Here is a 21,067-nt window from a genome sequence, read left to right on the forward strand (position 1 = left end):
GGAAACCCCAGCATCCAGCACTCCACCCTCCACAAAGGCTGTTGAGAAACCTTCAACTGCTCAGAAATCTTTATTCTCTAATAGGGTGACACTTTCCCCTTCCCAAGCTGCTGCCCCTCCTATTCAGGGTTTCTCTGAGTTCAGTATCATCTATCCTGTTACAGGGGGAAGGACCTCTTCTTCCTGGGGGGGTCGGGGTGGGTTTTGCTGGTCTTTGTTGTCCGGGAGCAAGGTGGGGAGGGACACTGGCCGTCAGCACTTAGAGCTCCATGATGTCCCCAGCTGGGGATGCAGGGTAGAAGGGACTGGGGGTATCCCCCAGCCTCAGTAGCCTGAGGGCCTCAGGGATCAGGCTCCCAGGATAGCGCCACAGAAGCAACTCTGGGCAAGAGCTCCTGAAAGAAGAAAAAAAGACAGTGAAACTATGGGGCAGAGGCTGGCCTGGCAGAGCCACCTCCTACCAGGTCCAGGTCCCCTGGAGCCAAAGATGGAAAACAGCACAGAAGTTGGCTAGAAGCTAAAAATAGCGGGATGAGGCAGGGTATGAGGAGGGGCCCTGACGACTGCACGGGATCCTCTAGAAGGCCCCGCAAGGGGAGGTGCCTACCTGAGTGGTGGCAGGACCTGGGGGAAAGTCACAGGGGGGCTGCAGTAGGGGTGGTCATTATGTAGGCTGAGTCGAGAGAAGTGGGTGGCCATGTTCTCCTCGGAAAGAAACTGCTTGTGCAAGGGCTCCCTGGGGGGAAAGACCAGAGAGGAACAGAAGCAGGGATGTTGAGGGTGGAGGCAAACTGATGAGGCGGGCCAAAGGTGACATCTCAGGGGACCCATCTGCCCCCAAACTTAAAGCTCCTTCTCCAGGGGTCTCCGTGCTCATGGGCACAGCTCCAAGGAGAGGGGAGCAGGGAAACCGAGCCAGGTGTAGCCCACTCTCTTGGCCCCTTCCCGATGATCTGCCCTCCTGAGCCTGCAAAGTAAGCCAGGATTCCAGAATCAGTCTGGTCTGTGTGGCCTAAGCCACCTTCCTCTCCCAGGCCGTCATCCACCAGGCTACCTCGGAAATTCTGACCGTGGCTTCCCAGCTCCAACACAAGCTCGAGCACCACGGTTTCCTGCACCACCTCGCCTCACTTCCCAGGATCACCCTGACCGGCCCTGGGTCCCCAGCCAAAGCTCTTGCCCTCCGTTAGTCCGGCCCACCCAGGGACTGCTTACGCACCTGGCGTCCAGGCCGCGAGCCACCCCAGTGGTGGCCCGTGGGTCCCGACTTGGGGGGCCTCGCTCCAGGGGCTGTTGTAGGATCATTACGTTTCAGGGTCCTGCAGATAGAGGGGTGGGATCCAGGCGGCAGAGGCGGAGCCTGTGAGGGCGTGGTACAGCGCGAGGGGCGGGGCTACCGGCGTGCGCACCGGAGACGTAGGACGCCGGCGTGGAAGGCGAGCAGCGCGAGGTTAGAAGGCGGGACGGGCTGGCGGGATGGGGGAGGGGATTCGGCTTAGCTGGACAGTCCCGGACGTTATTTAGCGTAAGGGTGCTTCGCGGAGCTCTCCCAGGTTTCGGTGATTCGAGACCATACGGGCCTGCCGCCTTAGTTGTTGAACTGCAGGCAGTGCCAGGTCCTGGGGCGCAACGAGAAGAGCCACTCTCAGGCACGTAGGGATTCGAAAGGTTCTGTCGAGCGTCGAGAGGTTGTGTCGCGCGTAGAGCCCTCTGGGAGTTGTAGTTCTGAAGATGGAGCACGCCGCACCGTCCCCGGTGCCTCTGGGTCAGGTGAGTCGAGTGTGCGCACAGTGCCTTCTGGGGTTTGTAGTCTTGTCCTCACCGGGTAGCCAAGGAATGCTGCAGGATGCCCAGTGTAGGTAGGTGGTTTGTGGAACTCGGACTCTGACCCCCAAAATAGTGATCTCCGATCTTTGGAATCTAGTAGGGAGAGTCATAGGGATTAGATATCAGTACATTTTACACTTTGCAAAAAAATTTACACTTTAAAAAAATTTAGCACCATTGGATGTGGTGCCTCACACGTTTAATCCCAGCAGTGGGGAGGCAGAGGCAGGCAGATCTCTGAGTTAGGAATTAACCTGCTGCACAGCGAGTTCCCGGTTATCCAGGGCTACATAGTGAGACCCTGTCTTAAAAGAAAAAGTTCATCATTCATGAGCCTTTTTTTTTTTAAACCCAGGGCCTTGGGCATGGTAAGAACATGCTCCATTGTTTAGTTAAACTCCAGCCCAAGCCCTGCTTATTGTTTGTGAGATAGTCTTATGTTATCTCCAGCGTTCTTTGAACTTTGCTATATAATGGAGAAAGATCTTGTTCCTCCCGCCTTTATCTCCCGAGTCTTATGGGCTATTGGGTGTGCCATAATGCCCAATATATACAGTACTGGTGCTCAAACACGGGACTTTGGGTAAGAATGGGCTTTAGCGGTTGGAGAGATAGGAGAGGACCCAAGTTTGGTTCCCAGCACTCAAGTTCCAAAGCTTGTAATTGCTTATAACTCCAGCTCCAGGGGATTTGAGTCCTCTGGCCTCTGTGGACGCCTGTACTCTCTTGCACACACTCCCATCACACATGTATACACATAATTAAAATAAGTCTTTAAAGAGAGCACGAACTGGGGGTGGCAGTGCATCCCTTTAATCCCAGCACTTGGGAGGCAGAGAGAGGCAGATGGATTTCTTGAGTTCAAGGCCAGCCTGGCTGGTCTACAGAGTGAGTTTCAAGACAGCCAGGGCTACACAGAGAAGCCCTGTTCCCCCCCCCCACACACACACCCAAAACAAAAACAAAGAGAGAGAGAGAGCATGGTCTACCGATTGAGTAGTTACCTTCAGCTTCAAGGGCCACTTTATCTTTTTCTTTTGGAAAACAAATTTTCACGAAGTACATCGGGCTGGCCTGGAACTCAGAGATCTGCCTGCCTCTTCCTCTCAAGTGCTGGGATTAAAGGCGTGCACCACCACACTAGGCCCACTTATTTTCTTGTAAGATTTATTCATTGTTTTATGTCTATACGTGTTTTGCCTACATGTTGTATGTGTGCTATGTGTGCTTATGGTATTCTCAGAGGCCAGAAGAGGCGTCACAAGAGGCCAGAAGATGGCCAAGTGGTTAAAAACACTTGCTGCTCTTCCAGAGGTACCAAGTTTAGTTCCCAGCACCCATATAGGAGTGGGTTTACAAATGCCTGTAATCCAGTAGGCCAGCTTGATCTACATAGTGAGTTCTAGGAAAAAGAGGATACATGGGATAATAGGTAATTTAGTGTGAACTTATTCACACTAATAATAATAATAATAAAAGTGAGTAATAAATTGTGAGCTATTATGGACAATTTACACTAGTATAATTTCTTGTATATTGATACAAGTTCAAATTATATTTGTTATTTCTGTTTACAATATTTGTACACCTATGCAAAGTTATTTTGTCATATTGTATGCATGCATGTTTCTACCTCTAAGACATTTTGTATATTGATACAATTTTAGGATATATTTATCATATTGCATTATATATTTCTACCTCTGATCAAGATATTTATACATTGATACAATGTTTACATTTTGATGTCATTGTCCTGTTTTACTGCACAGTTGTTTAAAGATTGTTTAATATTCTGATATGAAGTCTTAATCTTTAAGTTATATAGGTATTAAGTATTATAGGTCAATAGTCATTCATATTTGTTAGTCAGATTAATTAGGCTCTTTAGATACAGAGAGATTGTATTCTGCATAGAAAGGTAACCTTCAGTCACTTCAAAGATCTGTAGAACATGGCATCTAAATAACTTAGGATTCTGTTGATGTGAGACAGGATTGCTTCCACAGCAAGAAGGCTTTTTATGAGACCCTTTCTGGGGGTTGGAGAGATGGCTCAGCAGTTAAGAGCATTGACTGTTCCTCCAGAGGACCCAGGTTCAAGTCCCAGCACCCTCATGGCAGCTCACAACTGTCTGTAGCTCCAGTTCCAGAGGATTGAATATCCTTATACAGACAAACATGCAGGCAAAACACCAACGTACATAAAATAAAAGTAAATAATTAAAAAAGGGGCGATGGTGGCCCACGCCTTTAATCCCAGCACTCAGGAGGCAAGGCTGGCGGATCTCTGTGAGTTTGAGGCTAGCCTGGTCTATAAGGGAACCTTTCTGGGGGAGGGGTGACGTCAGATCTGCTGGAACTAGAGTTCCAGATGGTTGTGATCTGCCGGTGGGTTCTAGGGGCGGTCCTCTGCAGTAGTGCACACTTACCTGCTGAGCCATCTCCCAGACACATCCCCACACACCGTTTTTTAAAGATTTATTATTTTTATTCACTTAGTTTTTTGAGACAGGGCCGACATATTTCAGGCTGGCCTGGAGTTTGTCATGGAGTGGAGGAAGTCCTCCTGCCTGCACCTCCTCAGTGCTGGGAGCACAGGCCACAGGTGTGTGCTTGCTTTATGCAGTGTGCAGGGCTGGGGAGTGAGCCTAAGGCTTGGTGCATGCTAATCAAGTGCTCTCACAACTCAATTACACCCTCAGATGTGTGTGTGTATGGGAGACTATCTCATGTAGCCCAGGTTACCCTTGAATTCACTATATAACTGAGGATAATCTTGAATTACCCTCCTACCTGCACCTGGCAAGTGCTGGGATCACCGTTGTGCACTACCCCATTTTACAAAGCTCTTATATTCCCTAGTTTACCTCGTTATAACAGACTTCCCTGTTAGGTCAGCTGACAGGAGAGTCTTGGTGCTCGCTCTAAGTCCTGAGTACTGTGCCTCAGTTCTCTCTTTTGCACTGTCCTGGACCCGCTGTTGTATGGGGTGCTACCTATGGTTGTGACTGAGAAGGGCTGGAGTCTGTAGGATGAGGCCCCAGCATCCCAGACTCTCCTCATCTGCCCTCTTCCCACAGGCTGAGGTCTTTCAGGCCCTGCAGCGACTGCACATGACCATCTACTCCCAGAGTGTCTCACCCTGTGGGAAGTTCCTGGCAGCTGGCAACAATTATGGGCAGATTGCCATCTTCAGGTACCCCTTCCCCGATTCCCACCACACATGAGCCCGAGTACTGGTGCCTTCTGGGATTAATGCTCCCTGCTTGACTCTTGGCTCCTCCCTCCCCACTTTTCTTTCAGTTTGTCTGCTGCCTTGAGTTCAGAGGCCAAAGAAGAAAGCAAAAAACCCATGGTGACCTTCCACGGTGGGTATAGCTGTTGGGTGGGGTTCAGGAGACCTCAGGATAGAGATGGGGACACAGGGCTCATGAACAATTTCTGTGTCTCTTTAGCCCACGATGGGCCTGTCTATAGCATGGTCTCCACGGATCGGCATCTCCTTAGTGCTGGCGATGGGGAAGTGAAGGGCTGGCTTTGGGCGGAAATCCTCAAGAAGGTGAGGAGTCTGGAGCCTGGGGACAGGCTGGGCGTCCCCACCTGGGGAGGTTTGGGGCTCATTCAGTGTTTCCTCCTATGTTTCTCTGAAGGGCTGTAAGGAACTGTGGCATCGTCAGCCACCATACAGGTGAGCGGGGACCATGTTGGCAGAGGGCATGTGAGGTCAGACACTACCTGTGTGATTCTGATGCTTCTCCTTCTCCACCTAGGACCAGCCTGGAAGTACCTGAAATCAACGCCTTGCTGCTTGTTCCCAAGGTCTGAGTTCTTTGTGACCATTCTAGGCCAAACATTGCTCCTCTACACTTTCTCTGCCCTGTCGGACACTGACCTTCCTCTCTCTCCTGCTTCCCCACAGGAGAATTCACTGATTCTAGCTGGGGGAGATTGCCAGCTGCACACTATGGACCTGGAAACTGGGACCTTCACAGTGAGTGAGGGTCTGCAGCCAGGGCAGGTCGGGGCCAAACGTTGTATGCTTCCTGGGTCTCCCTCTGAGCCTTCCCTTTTCCCTGCAGCGGGCCCTTCGGGGCCACACAGACTACATCCACTGCCTGGCACTGAGGGACCGCAGCCCTGAGGTGCTGTCTGGTGGTGAGGATGGAGCTGTGCGGCTTTGGGGTAAGGAAACGTCCAATTAGTAAGAAAGTAAGCAGTGGTGGCACACACCTTTAACCCCAGCACTTGGGAGGCAGAGGCAGGAGCACCTCTGAGTTAGAGGCCAGCCTAGTGTACAGAGTGAGTTCCAGGTCAGCCAGGGCTATGTAGAGACTCTGTCTCCAAAATAATAAATAAATAGATAAAAATAAAAAAGGATAAGTGGGGTTGGGGCGTTGTGGCTCATCAAGAGTCCTGGTGGTTTTATTTCCACACAGATCTCCGTATAGCCAAAGAGGTTCAGACCATTGAAGTCTATAAGCATGAGGTGAGGAGAGACCCACGCCCTTGTTTCCTTAATTCTCCATCCTCCGGTGTCCTCACCTCCTCTCTCCTTCCCAGGAGTGCTCGAGGCCCCACAATGGGCGCTGGATTGGATGTTTGGCTACTGACTCAGACTGGATGGTGAGCTGGGCAGTGTGGGGTTGAGTGGCCACTAAAGTCCATGAGTCACAATGACTGGGGCCTGCTACCTTTCTGCCTAGGTCTGTGGAGGCGGCCCAGCCCTCACCCTCTGGCACCTCAGGTCTTCCACGCCTACCACTGTCTTTCCCATTCGGGCACCGCAGAAGCATGTCACCTTCTACCAGGACCTGGTGAGACCCTCTGTCTTGATTCTGTCATCCTGTGCAGTGCCCCTGCTTAGACCTGACCCCTGAACTCCTCTTTGTCCTCCACAGATCCTGTCTGCTGGCCAGGGCTCTTGTGTCAACCACTGGCAGCTGAGTGGGGAGCTTAAGGCCCAGGTGCCTGCTTCTTCCCCAGGGCTGCTCAGCCTAAGCCTCAACCAGCAGCCAGCAGCCCCAGAGTGCAAGGTGGGTCTTGGAACGGATGTGGGAATCTCAAGGGGCCTATGGGATGGGTGGGTCAGCCATGTCTTCCTGGCTTTTAGGTCCTGACTGCTTCAGGCAACAGCTGTCGAGTGGATGTCTTCACCAACCTGGGCTACCGCGCCTTCTCCATGTCCTTCTGACATCAGGATCCTCCGTCTCAGGAGCTGGAGTTCACTGTTTGTGTTTTGGGATGGGGGTTGCCTTATGTTAGCCCAGGCTGGCCTGGAACTCACTTTGTGGCTCAGCTTGGTCTCAGACCTTGAGCACTCCTATCCATTGAGGAAGTGCTGAGATTTGGGCCCGCGAACCACTGCGCTCAGCTTTTTTTTTTTCTGTCAAAATAAAGTTTTAGGCTTTTCTTGTTTGCATTTTCTACCCAAGAATGGAGACCAAGTAAATGTAGTGATGTATATATTACTCTGACTTATCCTTACATATCAATGCCCATCCCCAACCCTGTCACACAGATAGGGCAGGAGCTGAAGCTTAGAAAAGATAGACCTATATAGATTTCGGAAAATAAACAGCTCTGCCCTGCCACCCCTGGGCCTCCTGCCCCAAAGCTGGCCCTGCTCCCTAAGTGCCTCTGTCCACCTCTTGGGGGAAGGAAGACAATGGCCTTACTTGGAAGTTATTGAGGCCCAGTGGTTCCATTGGCAGTTAAGAGGAAAGTGAGCCCGAGGGCCAGAAAAGGTAGCCCTGCCGCCCAGCCCTCAGGTCCTTCGGAAGAGGTTGCTTAGAAAGCCTCCATTCTGCCCTGATCCCAGGCGCAATGAAAAGCCAGTCTTCGTTTGTCTTCGAGCTGCGGCAGCCTCACTGAGCTCCTTCTGGCGCTGGGAGCGCACCTGCTGTCCAATTACCACCTGCATGTCGTCCTGCAGGAGGCGGAGCAGGGTGGGTATGTGTTAGAGTAGGGGTGGGGCCAGGTCAGGATGCTGGTCCACCAGTCCTACTCGGGCCCCGCCCTCTCACCTGCCAAGCCTCAAGCTCCTGCGTCAGCGCCACCTTCTGGCGGATGGCTCGCAGCAGTTCCCGGGACAAAGAGTCCCGCTCTAGCGAGACACGATTGAGCTCCAGGGACAGCTTCAGGGCCCTAGGAGTGGAAGGGGTAGAGAATGTGGTCCGAGGGCACTGGGTATTCTTAGACCTGGTGAAAGTCGTGGCGGGGGGGGGGGGGGGGACTAACACCAAAATTAAGGAAGGCTGAAGCTTCTGAGTTAAAATGGAAGTTCAACTCTTGTCAGGGCGGTGGAAATCGGGCCCAGAAAGGACCAGAGAACAAGCCCTGCTGAGGCAGTGGGTGAGATTGCCAGACTCACTTGTTCACTGCTTCGTCCCGGTCAGCGAGCGCACAGCTCAGGGCTTCCTCGGGATTGTCATGCGCCCTCAGCTCCTTCTGTCGCTGCAGCTCATCCCGTAGGGTCTGTAGCTCTGTGCGGTGCAGGACGATCTGCAGGCCAGGAAAGAAGGTAGACTGGTACATGAATGAGCCTTGTAGGACAACGGTGCCCTCCCGACCTGTGCGTGCTCCATAAACACCGCAGGCAACTAAGTCTGCCTCGGACTGGTACGGGGGCAGGGTAAGCTTTCAACAGGAGGGATGAAGGGAGACGTTTAGGGAGTGGAGCCCAGAAGGCTTCCTGGAGGTACAGGCCAGCTCAGGAAGCAACTACAGGTTCACTGAGGAGTGGACTAGACAGTGGAGATGAGAAGGAACGGGACATCGTGGGCCTTTGCATCCAGTACCATGCCCTCTCCAACCTCATCCTGCAGCCTGGCCACTTCCGCCTCCTTCTGCTCCAGAATCTCCACTGGGTTCAGGGATGCTCTCTTCTTGGGGGGTTCCAAGCTCTCTTCCTGGATTGAAGGCTGGGGACTGGATGCCTCTTGTATCTCCGGGGACAAGATAATCTATAGGCCAAAGGAATTAATCAGTACTGCATGGAACTTCTGGGAAAAGGGGGGCAGAGTCTGCACCCCTCATTGGTTATTCTAACCAATACGAGGCTGGTAAACTGAAACTCACTTGGGCTCCTTCACACTCATTGACATTCTGGTCTTGGTCGCTGTCAAGACTGTGGGCAAGCTCGGTCTGCAGGGAGGCACCCGACACTTCGGCGTCCTGGAGTCGCGACTCCTCCTCCAGCTCTGAGACCCGCCGCTGCAACCTCCGCAGTGTGCTCAGCGCCTCGCCAGCCTCGAAGCGAGCGCGTTCCAGCTGCAGATCACACAGATCATTCCAACTGTCAGCATCAAACCTGCGCTCTGCGGTGGGCCCGCAGGGGGCGCCCGAGGGCCGAGCAATGCCAGGGCAGCACCCCGGTGAACTAGACCTGCCCCCTCTCCTGAATCACAGAACCTGGAATACACCTCCCCTCTGCAGGCACCAATTTCCTTACCTATAAAGCAGGGAGTGCCTGGCATCATCCTCTGCCCCAGGCCTGGCCCCATCAGGTCATCAGGTCCCCTCCCCTGCAGCCTTTACTCTAACTCACTAATTGCTTTGATCAAGCGTTTATTGATCTCTCCAGAGTCTCACCCTACCAGTCCTTTGAGGTTTACAATGCCACCCCATCTCTCAAGTGGGGGAACTGATTAGGGTGGGGCTGAGAAGCCAAACTATCTGAACTCACGCTGCCCTCCCTTCTTACTCTTTCTCCTCAAGTCCACAGCCCCAGACCAGGCATTTCTGTCCTGAACGCTGATCTCAGTCCTCTTCCCGGCCTTCCATCTGCCAGGCTCTGATGCACTTTAAGAGTGCATTTCCCTTGCTCAATACTCTTTCTTGGTTCTCATTTGTCTTTGAGGTCTGGCTTGCTTCTGCTCTTGGTCATTTAACTGATCACATCTCCCAGAAAGTCCTGAGGCATCGTCAAGGGCCTAGCTGGCCGCCCCCATCCCACCCCTCTGATCACCTCTAGTTTGTGCTCTTTCCTCTCTCGACGAAGCAGCAGCAGCTCCTCGTGGGTGGTCTGTAGTCTGCTTTGGCCTTTGTCCACTTCTTCACGAAGGCCTCGGATCTGGGTCTCCAGGTCCTGCCGGCGATCCTGCAGCATCTGGTTCTGGGGACAGATGTCAGAGTTGAGGCAGAGGTGGGGGGCTGTCTGGCTAGTCTCAGAGAGCTGCAGCTGCTACTACCTCCGCCTGCAGACTCTCCAGCCGAGTTCTCAGCTCTGCCCCTGCCAGGGCTTGAGTCTGACACTGTCCGCGAAGGGTGTCCAGCTCCCGCTGCAGTTCCTGCTCCGTCCTGGAGGCCTGGGGAGGGGAAACTGACAATGGAGCCATCTGATGGTCTGGGTTCAAGACCAACCCAGCCTGCTCACTGACTTGTCCCCTACTGAGGACATCAGGTCCCACCTCTCCAGGTCAGGGTCATTCTACCTGGGCCAGCTGCTGGCTGAGTCTGAGGTTTTGCTCGCTGAGTTCACTGAGGGCCCTTGCCCGTTCTCGGCCACTGTCCTGCTGCTCTGACCGCTGTTCCCCAAGCTGGGCCCGCAGGGCTTCCACGTCTCCCTCCAGCTCCACAGCTCTGGCCTCCCACTCAGCACCGCGGGCTGCCAGTCCACGGCGGAGCTCATGATTCTCCTGCTGCAGCCTCTGTAGGGGAGGGGAAGGACAGGAAGTCACCTGAATTGGCACAAACTCAGAGTCCAGGATGGAGGGAGGATCACCCAGATCGAAAGAGGCCAGTCTGTCTAGGACAGACAAGAAAGCAAAAAAGGGGAATCGGTAAGAGTAAATGACACCAAGAGAGCTAGAAAGAAGGTTCCAGGCCAGACAGGGGTGGGAGTCACAACTCTGATGCCCACTCACCTCCTGCTGCCGCCTGGGTTTCTGGACCCGAAGTCGTAAGCGGCGTTTTTGGCGCCTGAGCCTGGTAGAATTTAAGCCCCGGCCCATGGCCTCCCACTTTCGCCGTCTCCAAGAACTTCTGTAGGCCGGCTTGGCCCAGCCCCTCTGCCCAGCTCCCCTCTAATTAATACTGGGCTGTCCCACCCAGAGCCCCACCCCTCTATCTGCCCTCCTCCAAACCTGTTGGACCAGCGCACGGGGGGGGGGGGGGGAGACGCGGTGGGGAGGGGTGGCACTGTCTCCGGACCTTCAAAGCAGGAAGGCACGGGATGGGCCAGGTGACTCTGACTACAGTTGTTACAATTATTAGCAGGTGTTCCAGCCAGGTGTTTAGCTGGTTCTGTCTGTATTACTTAATTTCACCCACTAGAGGGAGCATCAACATCCTTAGACGAGGAAACAGTCAGAAGCTAGTTGTGCAGGCAACCTAGGTAGTCAAACTCTTACTCAATATTGCTAGAGCAACAAAGCCCTGGGCGGCTTTGGGATCCAATTTTCCTCCCCGGTGCTTAGCTCTGCTACTGTTATGTGTTGTTAGGTTTTAACAAGTCTTTTTATTTTATTTATTTATTTATTTGGTTTTTCGAGACAGGGTTTCTCTGTGGTTTTGGAGCCTGTCCTGGAACTAGCTCTGTAGACCAGGCTGGTCTCGAACTCACAGAGATCCGCCTGCCTCTGCCTCCCAAGTGCTGAGATTAAAGGCGTGTGCCACCACTGCCCGGCTTAACAAGTCTTTTTAAAAACTCTTTAAAAATTGATTTATGTATTTTATGTATTATGAATGCTCTATTTGCGATGCTTGCATGACAGAAGAGGGCACCAGATCTCATTACAGATGGTTGTGAGCCACCATGTGGTTGCTGGGAATTGAACTCAGGACTTCCATAAGAGCAGTCAGTGCTCTTAACCACTGAGCCATCTCTCCAGCCCCTCAACAAGTCTTCTGCAAGTTCCTTTAACATCTTCAAACCCTTTGTCCATCGATTCCTACTGTCATACATCAGCCCTATTTTTTAAAAAAAATATTTATTTATTTATTATTTATACAATATTCTGTCTGTGTATATGCCTGCAGGCCAGAAGAGGGCACCAGACCTCATTACAGATGGTTGTGAGCCACCATGTGGTTGCTGGGAATTGAACTCAGGACCTTTGGAAGAGCAGGCAATGCTCTTAACCTCTGAGCCATCTCTCCAGCCCCCATCAGCCCTATTCAATATTTCCTGCACTCCTCTTAATCTAGGGTCTGGCTATTAAGAGTTGAGGGAGACCAGCAAGTTCACGTTCACTGCCAGAGAGTCACAGGTAAATGGGTACATGCCTGAATCAGGCAATTTCAGAGAGGAAGGGCTGTGGAGGAACTCAGGGAAATGAGGAGGAGGAGTTGGGGGGGGTCACTTAAGAAGGGACTGACATTGCATTGGCCCCTGCAAGACAAGGGAAGCCAATCAGAAAGAGGGTTGCAGTGGAGCAGCAAGTGCTAGCCATGAGCAATGACACACATCTGTGCACACATCTGTAATCTCAGCATTTGGGAGACTGAGGTGGGAGAATGGTGAGTTCAAGGCCAGCCCTGAGCTGTGTAGCAAACCTGACTCCAAAGTGGGGCAGGCAGGAAAATGTAAAGGCCCTAAGGGAGCAGGAACTGAAAAAGACCCTGTCAGAAGAAAGAAGATGTCACTGACACCAGAGGACAGCAGTTCCAGGACTTTTAGGCCACAGGGAGGAATTTCAGTTTCATTTTGACTGCAATGGGAAAGCTGATACAGAAATAAAGTAATGGGGTTTTTTTTTAAAAAAATTTTTTTTGAGACAGAGTTTCTCTGTGTAACAACCGTAGCTGTCCTGTAATTTTGCCAGGCTGGCCTCGAACTCAGAGATCCCTCTGCCCCTGCCATCTGAGCGCTGGGGTTAAAGGTGTGTGCCACCACACCTGGTCTGCTTGCACTTTTTCTGTTCACTGTTATCCAAGTCACAGAGTCTGGGACACCTGGGGCCAGTGTGGGGGATGTTGTAGAGCTTGAGGCAGAGACGTGGGGGCTGCCACCTGCTGGAGCTAGAGAGAGAACGAAAGATGGGCTGGGGAATTCAGAACCTGGCTTACAGGTGTGCACAGAGTCCTGAGCACCCTTTCTATGGAAATGCTGGTAGGTGGCCTGGTGGAAAGGGTGGGGGCAGTTGTCTACCAAGGTCAGCTTGGGGCAGGAATCCAGGTCCACAACGGGGGTATATGAAGGTGCTTACAACTACAGATGTGAGCCCCAGGGTGAGAGTGCCTGACAGAGTGAGACCCCATCCTACAACCCAGGAATGGACAAGAATGAAAAGAATATACATGGGGGCATTTAGCAGGGTGAAGGCTGGGAGCGGGTCCCAGAGTCTGAGTGCATGGTGGATGGCTAATGAGCTAGCCTTTAGATTTAGAGGGCCAACAGCTTGCCCAGGGCCACACAGCCAGACAGGGATCTTGTCTGTTCTTTAATTATTTATGTCATTGAGACAGGGTCTCACTATATAGTTCTATATAGCCTGGGACTTACGGAGACCAGCTTGGCTTCACTGATACCTGCCTGTCCCTGCCTCATGGGTGCTGGGATTAAAGGTGTGTGCCATTACATTAACCCCGAGATTACTTACTTATTGCTGTGCTGGGTACCAAACCCAAGGCCTTGTACGTGTTAAAAAAAAGAAAACCTTCACTACAGAATTATACCTCCAGTCTAATTTCTTTTTTAGGGTCTCATGTAGTCCAGGTTGGATTCTAACAGGATGGCCTTGAACCCTTCTGAACTTCCTGCTTCCACTTCCCAAGGGCTAGTTTACAGGCCCCACCATGACTGAATTTATGTGTTGCTGGGGACCAAACTCAGGGCTTTGTGTTTACTTGGCAAGAATTCTACCAACTTACCTCAACCCCAGTCTACTTTCTTTTCTTTCTAGTTTTGAGACAGGATTTCTGTGTGTAATAGCTCTGGCTGTCCTGGAACTCCCTTTGTAGATCAGACTGGTCTTGAACTCACAGAGTTCTGCCTGCCTCTGCCTCCCCAGTGCTGGGATTAAAGGCATGCATCACCACTATCCAGATCCACTTTTCTTTTTAAAATGAATGTGTGCATGTGTGTGCTTGCTTTTTCTTTCTTTTCTTCTTTTTCCTTTCTTTCTCTTTTTCTTTCTTTTTTTTTCTTTTTTTAGACAGGGTCTCACTATGCAGAATAGAACAGGCTGCCACAGAGATCTGTCTGCCTCTGCCTTCCAAATGCTGGGATTAAAAGCATGTGTCACCACGCCTGGTTCTTTTTCTCTTCAGACAGAGCCTTCCTCAGCCTCTAGAGTGCTGGGACTACAGGCTGGCACTGTCCTGGTTTCCCTGCTCAGATCGGTTTGAGCCACCATGTGGTTGCTGGGAATTGAACTCAGGACCTTTGGAAGAGCAGTGCTCTTAACCTCTGAGCCATCTCTCCAGTCCCCTCAGATCGGTTTGAGAGGCATCACTCTGCCCTTTTATCCTCCCCTTGCGCTGGCTCTTCTCCCTGTCCACTCCAGCCCTGCCCACCCTCCGTCTGCCGCAGAGGCCAGCTTACTTCTTCACGCTCCAAGTGCTGAGTGTTTAGTGTTTCTAGCTGCCTCCGAAGCTCCTCATTGCGTTCCAGAAGCATCTTGCCGAGTTCAGCAGCCAACAGCAGGTCCTTCTCTTTCTGTTGCAGCTGTAGGGCCAGGTCCTCTGGTTCCTCTGGCCCTGGGCCCCCTCCCAGGAAGGAGTCTCGGCGCTCCAGCACGAAGGGGAAGAATCCTTCATCACCACTAGGAGACGCACCCCCTGAGAGCAGCCCAGAAGAGAAGCTTGGCCCACGAGGGGAGTCCATGGTAAGTGAGCATCTGTGGAGACAGTTTGTTGTGGATCCTGCCACCCTGCAGCAGCCCCGGGACTGGGCCCCTGGTGGCAAACACCTAAGCCTCCCAATCTTGCAGCCAGGGCCTCCCTGAACCAACAAAGGTTAATGACCCGTGATGGCTGCTCAATTCCGTTAATGACCTCAGGGTAAACTGAGGCAGGAAGCAGCATGAAATCAACCATCTTGCCTTCAGACTCCTACCTTCTGCCTTTGCCACATGGTCATTGCCTTCAGGAAGCTTTTGCTCCTGCACCCTGGTGCTACAAGTTACTCTCTGCCATTTCCTGCTCCTCTTCCCAGTCCCTCACTTCCTGGGCACTACCTAGAATTCAGGTTCACACAGACTCAGCTACACGAAGAAAACAGCTCCTTCTCCTAAGAGCGCAGGGCTCTCTCACCATTAGGAACCCAGGTGTGCCTTGACGCTTTAGCCACAGGGATCCAACTCCTGACCCTTCCAGAATCTCGAGCCCTTTGCCTTCCTATATCCTGGTTCTACTTTCTCAGGACCCAGGTGTTTTAGACTTGATCAGCTTTGTCAGTCTTGATGGCCATCGTGTCCCTCTCTCCTGAATTCCCAGTGGAGTCTCTTAGGTCTTTATTTTAAGCAAGACCCAGGATTTCCTGCCTCTACCCCTCCTGATTTAGGAGCCCTCATCCCCAGACCCCCAATTTCCCTGGGCCTTGGCGCTGACCCAGCGTAGGGCGAGGTAACTGGTTGTGCCAGCCAAGCACACCGCCGCCGCCACTTCGGGTTTCTGTTTACTTCCCGGCCCGCCCCTGGGGATAGGAGCCCGGTGCTCTACGAGGACCGCCCAGGGACAGGGGCTCAGGGGCTCAGGAGAAAAGGCCTGACACCCTGGCTTCTTCATGCCGACCTCTGGGAGGGTACCCGCTCCCGCTCCCGATTTACCCCAGAGCGTATGCACACCTGTCCCCCTCCTCTCGACAGGTGTCAGGTACAGCTGGGCCCGAACGTCCCAGGTGTTACAGAAGTCCTTACAGTCCAGCTGTGCCAGACCCAGACCCAGGGTCCCCCGCAGTGGGGACTCCTGCTTTGGGTACCCAGTGCTTGCCCACCACTCTCTTTGCTGCTGGTGTTCTGGCTTCCCGGAGCTTTGTCCAGAGTCCCTAGAGGCCATTCCTGCGCTCCCTCCCTCATCCTGCCCGGACGACCGGTCTTCCCCAACCATGCCAGGTCTGGTTGTCCCGCCCTCTGCGCCCCCTAGGCTCTCACCTGTCGCCACCGGGCTCCCTCCGAAGTTCCCCTGATCCCCGATGTCCTCTTCCGGAGGCGGCGCCAGGTGCAGGTTTGCACAGGTGAGGGGGCGGTGCCGCGGGAGGGGCGGGGACGCCCCCTGGTGGTGGGAATGGCCAAGACCTTGTCAAAGGAAAGTCACCTCCATCCTCTTAAAGGTCCATCTTGCTTCTACTGGGAACAGTGATTGAACATTTACTACGTGCAGATCATAGGCTGATCATAGAAGTCAGCTTCTTACTCTTCATGCTTGCCTTTGAGATAGAGAATTATTAATAAGAATAACCCTGTAAGCCTTCCACTAAAAAAGCTCTTTTATAGAAATTGCTTACCTTTGTGACATCCTAAAGAAGCAACAGCTAGTGGGCTGGAGAGATGGCTCAGAGGTTAAGAGCACTGGCTGCTCTTCCAGAGGTCCTGAGTTCAATTCCCAGCATCCACATGGTGATTCGCAACCATCTGTAATGAGATCTGGCGCCCTCTTCTGACCAGCAGGCATGCATGCAGACAGAACACTGTACACATAATAAATAAATTAAAAAAAAAAAAAAAAAAGAAGCAACAGCTACTGACGGTCTGTTTTATAGAGGTGCAAGCTGAGGTTCAGGGAAACCACCGGCTTTGTTTGGAGCACAAGTTGGTTATTGTCTTAGTTACTTCTCTATTGCTGCGATAAAGCATCATGACCAAGGCAACTTATAGAAGAAAGCATTTAATTTGGGGGCTCCTGGCTCCAGAGGTTGAGAGTCCATGATCATCATGGCAAAAAACATGACAGCAGGCAGACAGGCATGGTGTTGGAGCAGTAGCGGAGAGTTTACCTCTGTTATAAGGGCAAAGAGAGAGAGAGAGAGAGAGAGAGAGAGAGAGAGAGAGAGAGAGGAGAGACTGTACAGATACAGATGGGCTTTGAAATCTCAAGCCCACCCCAATGGCACCAACAAGATTACTCCTCCTAACCCTTCCCAAACAGTTCCACGTACTGAGGACAAAGCATTCAAATGTGTGAGTCTATGGGAGCTATTTTAATTCATACCACCACAATTATGAACAGTGAACGTGTGACATTAGCATCTTTTTGGATGGCGGTGGCAGAGTCTCGTGTATCACAGGATGGCCTCAAACTCACTAAAGAGTAGAGAATGACTTGAGCTGCAGGTGTTTCTGGCTCTGCCTCCTGGGTGCTAGGTTGGCAGGCGTGAGGCCTGCACCACCACACACTCACTGTATGCTGTGCTGGGGTTTGAACCCAGGGCCTAGCGTGCGCTAGATAATTACTCTACCTACTGACTATAGCCCCAGCCCTAGCAACTCATTCTTTCCTAAGTTCCATGCTTCATACAAGGCACTGATGTCTGGGCACCTAGGATGATTTGCCTCTGAGCACACCTGAGTCCATATGGCTCCAAATATGGGGGTCTCAGTTCTTTCATTCTGCAGAGTTGGGCCCCATGCTCCAGCAAGGCCAGCAGCCATGCATGGAGGGATAGGACCCAAAGCAGGTGATGTAGGACCAGCCCACAAAGTTCCTCAGCCTTGATTCCGTGGTTTCTCATAATTCTCTTCAGACACCATGGCCTTCTGAGGAGACACACAAGGCAGACATTCCAGACCACATAAAGAGGACAAACAGAACTGAGTAGTGGTGATGCATGCCTTTAATCCCAGCACTCAGGAAATAGGCAGGTGCCCTCCCCCCCGTGTGTGTGTGTGTGTGTTGAAACTCTAGCTTATGGGGAAAGGGACAAGGGACACAAGGACTACTTGAAGAGGTAGTTCAGGGGCTGGCACTCCTGGGTGCTGGGAATGAGACAGGCTTACTACCAGCATAGAGTGTGTGGGACACAAGTCTTTGGAAAGGAACTAGAGATTGAAAACTGCCTGACCTTCTTTCAAGAACGTCATTTGCCGCCAGGTGGTGGTGGCACACGCCTTTAATCCCAGCACTCGGGAGGCAGAGGCAGGTGGATTTCTGTGAGTTCGAGGCTAGCCTGGTCTAAAAGAGCTAGTTCCAGGACAGGCTCCAAAGCCACAGAGAAACCCTGTCTCGGAAAACAAAAAAACAAAACAAAACAACAACAACAACAAAAGAATTTTGTCATTTGCGGCCCCCTCCCCAGCACCTGTAAGAGCAAACTGATGGGCGTTGGAGAGCTGAAGACAATGCGCCCTCTCCTTGGTCGGGCCATCTGACCCCTTTGAAAATCAAGCAAAGTGTCCAGGTAGTGGTGGCTCGGGCCTTTAGTCCCAGCCCTCAGGAGGCAGAGGCAGGAGGATCTCTGTGAATTCAAGGCCAGCCTGGTCTACAGGACAACCAAGACTTCATAGAGAAAACAAACAAACAAACAAAAATCCAAAATACCAAGAACAGAAAGAAAGAAAGAAAGAAAGAAAGAAAGAAAGAGAGAGAGAGAGAGAGAAAAGGAAAAAGGAAACCAATGGCCAGCCACTTGGACCTGAACCAGCATACCATGCTTAGTCCACCTTGGCAGGGCCCTCCAATCAGGCAGGTGCTGAGTTCATCTGGACGTGATGAAACTCTGGGAGGTTCACAGCACACCCAAGACGTGGGAGGGGTGTAGACCTATAAACTGGAAACAAACCAATAAAACAACAGAGCAAAGGAGCTTGGTTCCTGGGTGCTGACATCACGTGGCTTCAGTTCTAATTCCAGTTTGGCTATTGGCCAGCAGTGTGTGTGCCTGTGCCATTCAGATGACCTCAGTTTCCTTATCTGTAAGGAGGGGCAGCGGCAGCTCCTGGCTGGCCGGAGTGTGAAGAGTCAATGAGAGTGACAACTGTGCTTGGTGACTCACCCGTGTGTTCCATAGCTTTCCACCCCCAGGACAAGCCTATGAGGTCATCCCAGTCCTAGGTGAAGAACCCAGATGTGAGGGGTAAAGCCGATTGTTTGTGGGTACAGACCCTCGCCCCAGATTGTCTAGCACCGGCTAGAATGGAGTCTTTCTATGTCACCAGCACTGGCTGTGAACACCTAATCATCCTGCTTTCGTCTCCAGAACAGCAGGGGTTTGGGAATTTGTATCTAGTTCCCAGCTCTGCACCTAGCTGTAAGCCACCCTACACCTGGAGACGTCCAGTCCCGTCTCCTTTTCACTACTTATGTGGAGGACGATGGGCAGTAGGGGCAGTGTTCCCAGGGAGGCCCTGGAGAAGCTGGATATGAGGAACCATTCAACAGCCCTCCTGTGCTCTTCAATGGGGCTCCCAAGCCAGCCAGGCATCCAGAGGCCCGCGCCCAGCTTCCACACCTATTCCCATCTCCTCTCCATCTAACTAGCCCCTAGTGAGCCATGGCTAGGAGTGGAGGGAGGGAGTCTCCTTCTTGGGGAAGCCTTCCCAGATGTTACAGTACCTTGACCTAGTTGTGCTGGGCATCTAGAGGCCAGGGGAACAACCCTAGAGTCCTCCCTTCTCTTCCACATAGGCAACAGAGCAGGAAGGCTTGGTTCCAAACCACAGTGCCTCCGGGCTTTTATGCCATGTATGAAGTCTATGAACAATAGGCGTATGTGGGGAGGACTTTAAAGCTTTGTATGAAATATTTCATACTGAGCACACTGTTAATTTATTTTTTTAAATTATGTAGAAGCTTTCAGAATGTCAAGAAAATAGCTGCAATGTTTTTAGCAACTACAGAGTAGCATTTAGCATTATAGTGATGTCATATAGGCTATAGCAAAACTAGATGAAAGACATGCTGTTCTTATATACAGCTAGTTTATTCTGTGGGTCAACAAGAACTGCTTCAGAGCCTGCATGTGGGAGGCCAAGGCTGGAGAATGGTGATCTTGGGTCCAGCCTGAGCTACAAGGCAAGATGCTGGCTCAAAACCCAAAACAAACAACCTTCTGAAGCCTTGCATCTCATTTTCTTCCTTAGAAAAAAGGAATTATGCCAGGTGGTGGTGGCACACGCCTTTAATCCCAGCACTCGGGAGGCAGAGACAGGAGGACCTCTGTGAGTCTGAGGCCAGCCTGGTCTACTAGAGCTAAAAGAAAGAAAGTGGGAGGGGAGAGGAAGAAAGAAAGATAGAGAAAGAGGGGAAGAAAGAGAGATGAAGAAAGAAAGAGAAGAAGAAAGAAAGGAAGGAAGGAAGGGAGGAGAGTGGATTATATTTCCAGGCGTAGTGGTCCATGCCTATAATTTGAATACTCAGGTACCTGAATTTAGGCCAGCTTGACATATGTACGAAGTCACAGACCATCCTGGACTACAAGCAGGAGACTCAATCTCAAAACACTGAGCAAGGGAAAATAGTTTGCTGTGTTTGGGATGGGAGAGCTGCTCTATAGACAAGGAGAAAATTCCCCTGGAACCAAGGAGTCCTTCATCTTCTTCGTTATTCTCTTGCTCTTTGATCCTTTGCCCCCCCCTTCTAATTTTCTATTCCAGGTTATTTAACTCAATGTACAATAATATTCTTTTCCAGTATTCTCTTCAGTTTAGCAGGGTTTTGTTTTGGTTTATTTGTTTTTTCAGTACCAGAGATTGGATCCAGGGTCTCACAAATAGTGGGCAAGTGCCCTTGACTTAAAAAAAAAAGTCTTGACTATTGGGCTACTATTGCCAGCACCCTTTTTAAAAAAGCATTTTTGGGGGCTGGAGAGATGAAGCACTGACTGCTCTTCCAGAGGACCCGAGCTCAATTCCCAGCACCCACATGGCAGCTTACAACTGTCTGTAACTCCAGTTCCAGGGGATCCAACACCTCACACAGAAATACATGCAGACAAAAACACCAATGTATATAAATTACAAATAAATAAATTATTTTAAAAAAAAGCATTTTGAGCTGGGTGGTGATGGCACACGCCTTTAATCCCAGCAAGTGAGATGTGTGGATCTCTGTGAGTTTGAGGCCAGCCTGGTCTACAGAATGAGTTCCAGGACAGGCTTTAGAGCTACAGAGAAACTTCGTCTAGAACAACTGGTGTGGGACAATGGTCTGTATTCTGTCAATTATATTTTAAATAAACGCTGATTGGTCAGTAGCCAGGCAGGACAACCAGATAGGAGGTAGAGGCAAGTCAATGAGAACAGGAGAATTCTGGGAAGAAGGAAGTCCTAGTCTGCAGTTCTGTCCCAGCCACAGAAGAAGCAAGATGTGATTACCCCACTTAATAAGGTACTGAGCCATGTGGTTAACACAGATAAGAATAA

The 21,067-nt window shown here is 51.4% G+C and overlaps 3 protein-coding genes across 5 annotated transcripts; 1 reads left to right on the plus strand and 2 right to left on the minus strand.

Moving 5' to 3' along the window:
- Positions 1–51: 51 nt before the first annotated feature.
- Positions 52–1,357, minus strand: Hcfc1r1 (host cell factor C1 regulator 1). The gene is made up of 3 exons (XM_075941710.1): positions 1,220–1,357; positions 608–736; positions 52–395 (listed from the first exon to the last, which is right to left on the minus strand). Exons 1-3 carry the CDS (start codon positions 1,303–1,305, stop codon positions 260–262), a joined length of 351 nt encoding a protein of 116 aa, XP_075797825.1. The 5' UTR covers positions 1,306–1,357; the 3' UTR covers positions 52–259.
- A 273-nt stretch (positions 1,358–1,630) lies between these two features.
- Thoc6 (THO complex subunit 6) lies at positions 1,631–7,248 on the plus strand. 2 transcript variants are annotated; one of them, XM_075941708.1, is made up of 14 exons: positions 1,646–1,770; positions 4,329–4,434; positions 4,910–5,025; positions 5,133–5,197; positions 5,285–5,388; positions 5,480–5,517; positions 5,600–5,648; positions 5,749–5,820; positions 5,909–6,011; positions 6,266–6,315; positions 6,390–6,452; positions 6,533–6,643; positions 6,728–6,862; positions 6,940–7,248. In XM_075941708.1, exons 3-14 carry the CDS (start codon positions 4,943–4,945, stop codon positions 7,018–7,020), a joined length of 954 nt encoding a protein of 317 aa, XP_075797823.1. In that variant the 5' UTR covers positions 1,646–1,770; positions 4,329–4,434; positions 4,910–4,942; the 3' UTR covers positions 7,021–7,248. The 2 variants fall into 2 exon arrangements, with proteins under 2 accessions (XP_075797822.1, XP_075797823.1); XM_075941707.1 differs by lacking the exon at positions 4,329–4,434 and having other exon boundaries at positions 1,631–1,770.
- Positions 7,249–7,277: 29 nt separating this feature from the next.
- On the minus strand, positions 7,278–15,924 carry Bicdl2 (BICD family like cargo adaptor 2). 2 transcript variants are annotated; one of them, XM_075941706.1, is made up of 10 exons: positions 15,863–15,924; positions 14,314–14,608; positions 10,262–10,477; positions 10,019–10,135; positions 9,796–9,942; positions 8,907–9,098; positions 8,642–8,791; positions 8,200–8,330; positions 7,853–7,973; positions 7,278–7,755 (listed from the first exon to the last, which is right to left on the minus strand). In XM_075941706.1, the coding sequence occupies exons 2-10, from the start codon at positions 14,593–14,595 to the stop codon at positions 7,594–7,596; spliced, it is 1,518 nt and encodes a 505-aa protein (XP_075797821.1). In that variant the 5' UTR covers positions 14,596–14,608; positions 15,863–15,924; the 3' UTR covers positions 7,278–7,593. The 2 variants fall into 2 exon arrangements, with proteins under 2 accessions (XP_075797821.1, XP_075797820.1); XM_075941705.1 differs by having other exon boundaries at positions 8,627–8,791.
- Between the last annotated feature and the right edge of the window lie 5,143 nt (positions 15,925–21,067).

Source organism: Microtus pennsylvanicus, chromosome 11 (assembly GCF_037038515.1).
Source record: "Microtus pennsylvanicus isolate mMicPen1 chromosome 11, mMicPen1.hap1, whole genome shotgun sequence".
NCBI lineage: Eukaryota > Metazoa > Chordata > Mammalia > Rodentia > Cricetidae > Microtus > Microtus pennsylvanicus.

What these genes read in the sequence shown, in the direction of transcription:
- Hcfc1r1 (XM_075941710.1), bottom strand. Translation starts at nt 1,305, where the DNA reads ATGATCCTACAACAGCCCCTGGAGCGAGGCCCCCCAAGTCGGGACCCA. An exon ending in GCTCGCGGCCTGGACGCCAG is followed by an intron (nt 737 to 1,219) that starts GTGCGTAAGCAG and finishes CTTTCCCCCCAG; the next exon opens with GGAGCCCTTGCACAAGCAGT. An exon ending in CAGGTCCTGCCACCACTCAG is followed by an intron (nt 396 to 607) that starts GTAGGCACCTCC and finishes TTCTTCTTTCAG; the next exon opens with GAGCTCTTGCCCAGAGTTGC.
- Thoc6 (XM_075941707.1), top strand. Translation starts at nt 1,732, where the DNA reads ATGGAGCACGCCGCACCGTCCCCGGTGCCTCTGGGTCAG. An exon ending in TGGAAACTGGGACCTTCACA is followed by an intron (nt 5,821 to 5,908) that starts GTGAGTGAGGGT and finishes TTTTCCCTGCAG; the next exon opens with CGGGCCCTTCGGGGCCACAC. An exon ending in CTACTGACTCAGACTGGATG is followed by an intron (nt 6,453 to 6,532) that starts GTGAGCTGGGCA and finishes CTTTCTGCCTAG; the next exon opens with GTCTGTGGAGGCGGCCCAGC.
- Bicdl2 (XM_075941705.1), bottom strand. Translation starts at nt 14,595, where the DNA reads ATGGACTCCCCTCGTGGGCCAAGCTTCTCTTCTGGGCTGCTCTCAGGG. An exon ending in AGCACTTGGAGCGTGAAGAA is followed by an intron (nt 10,478 to 14,313) that starts GTAAGCTGGCCT and finishes CCTCCCCTACAG; the next exon opens with AGGCTGCAGCAGGAGAATCA. An exon ending in ATGAGGTTGGAGAGGGCATG is followed by an intron (nt 8,331 to 8,626) that starts GTACTGGATGCA and finishes CCTGGCCTGCAG; the next exon opens with ATCGTCCTGCACCGCACAGA.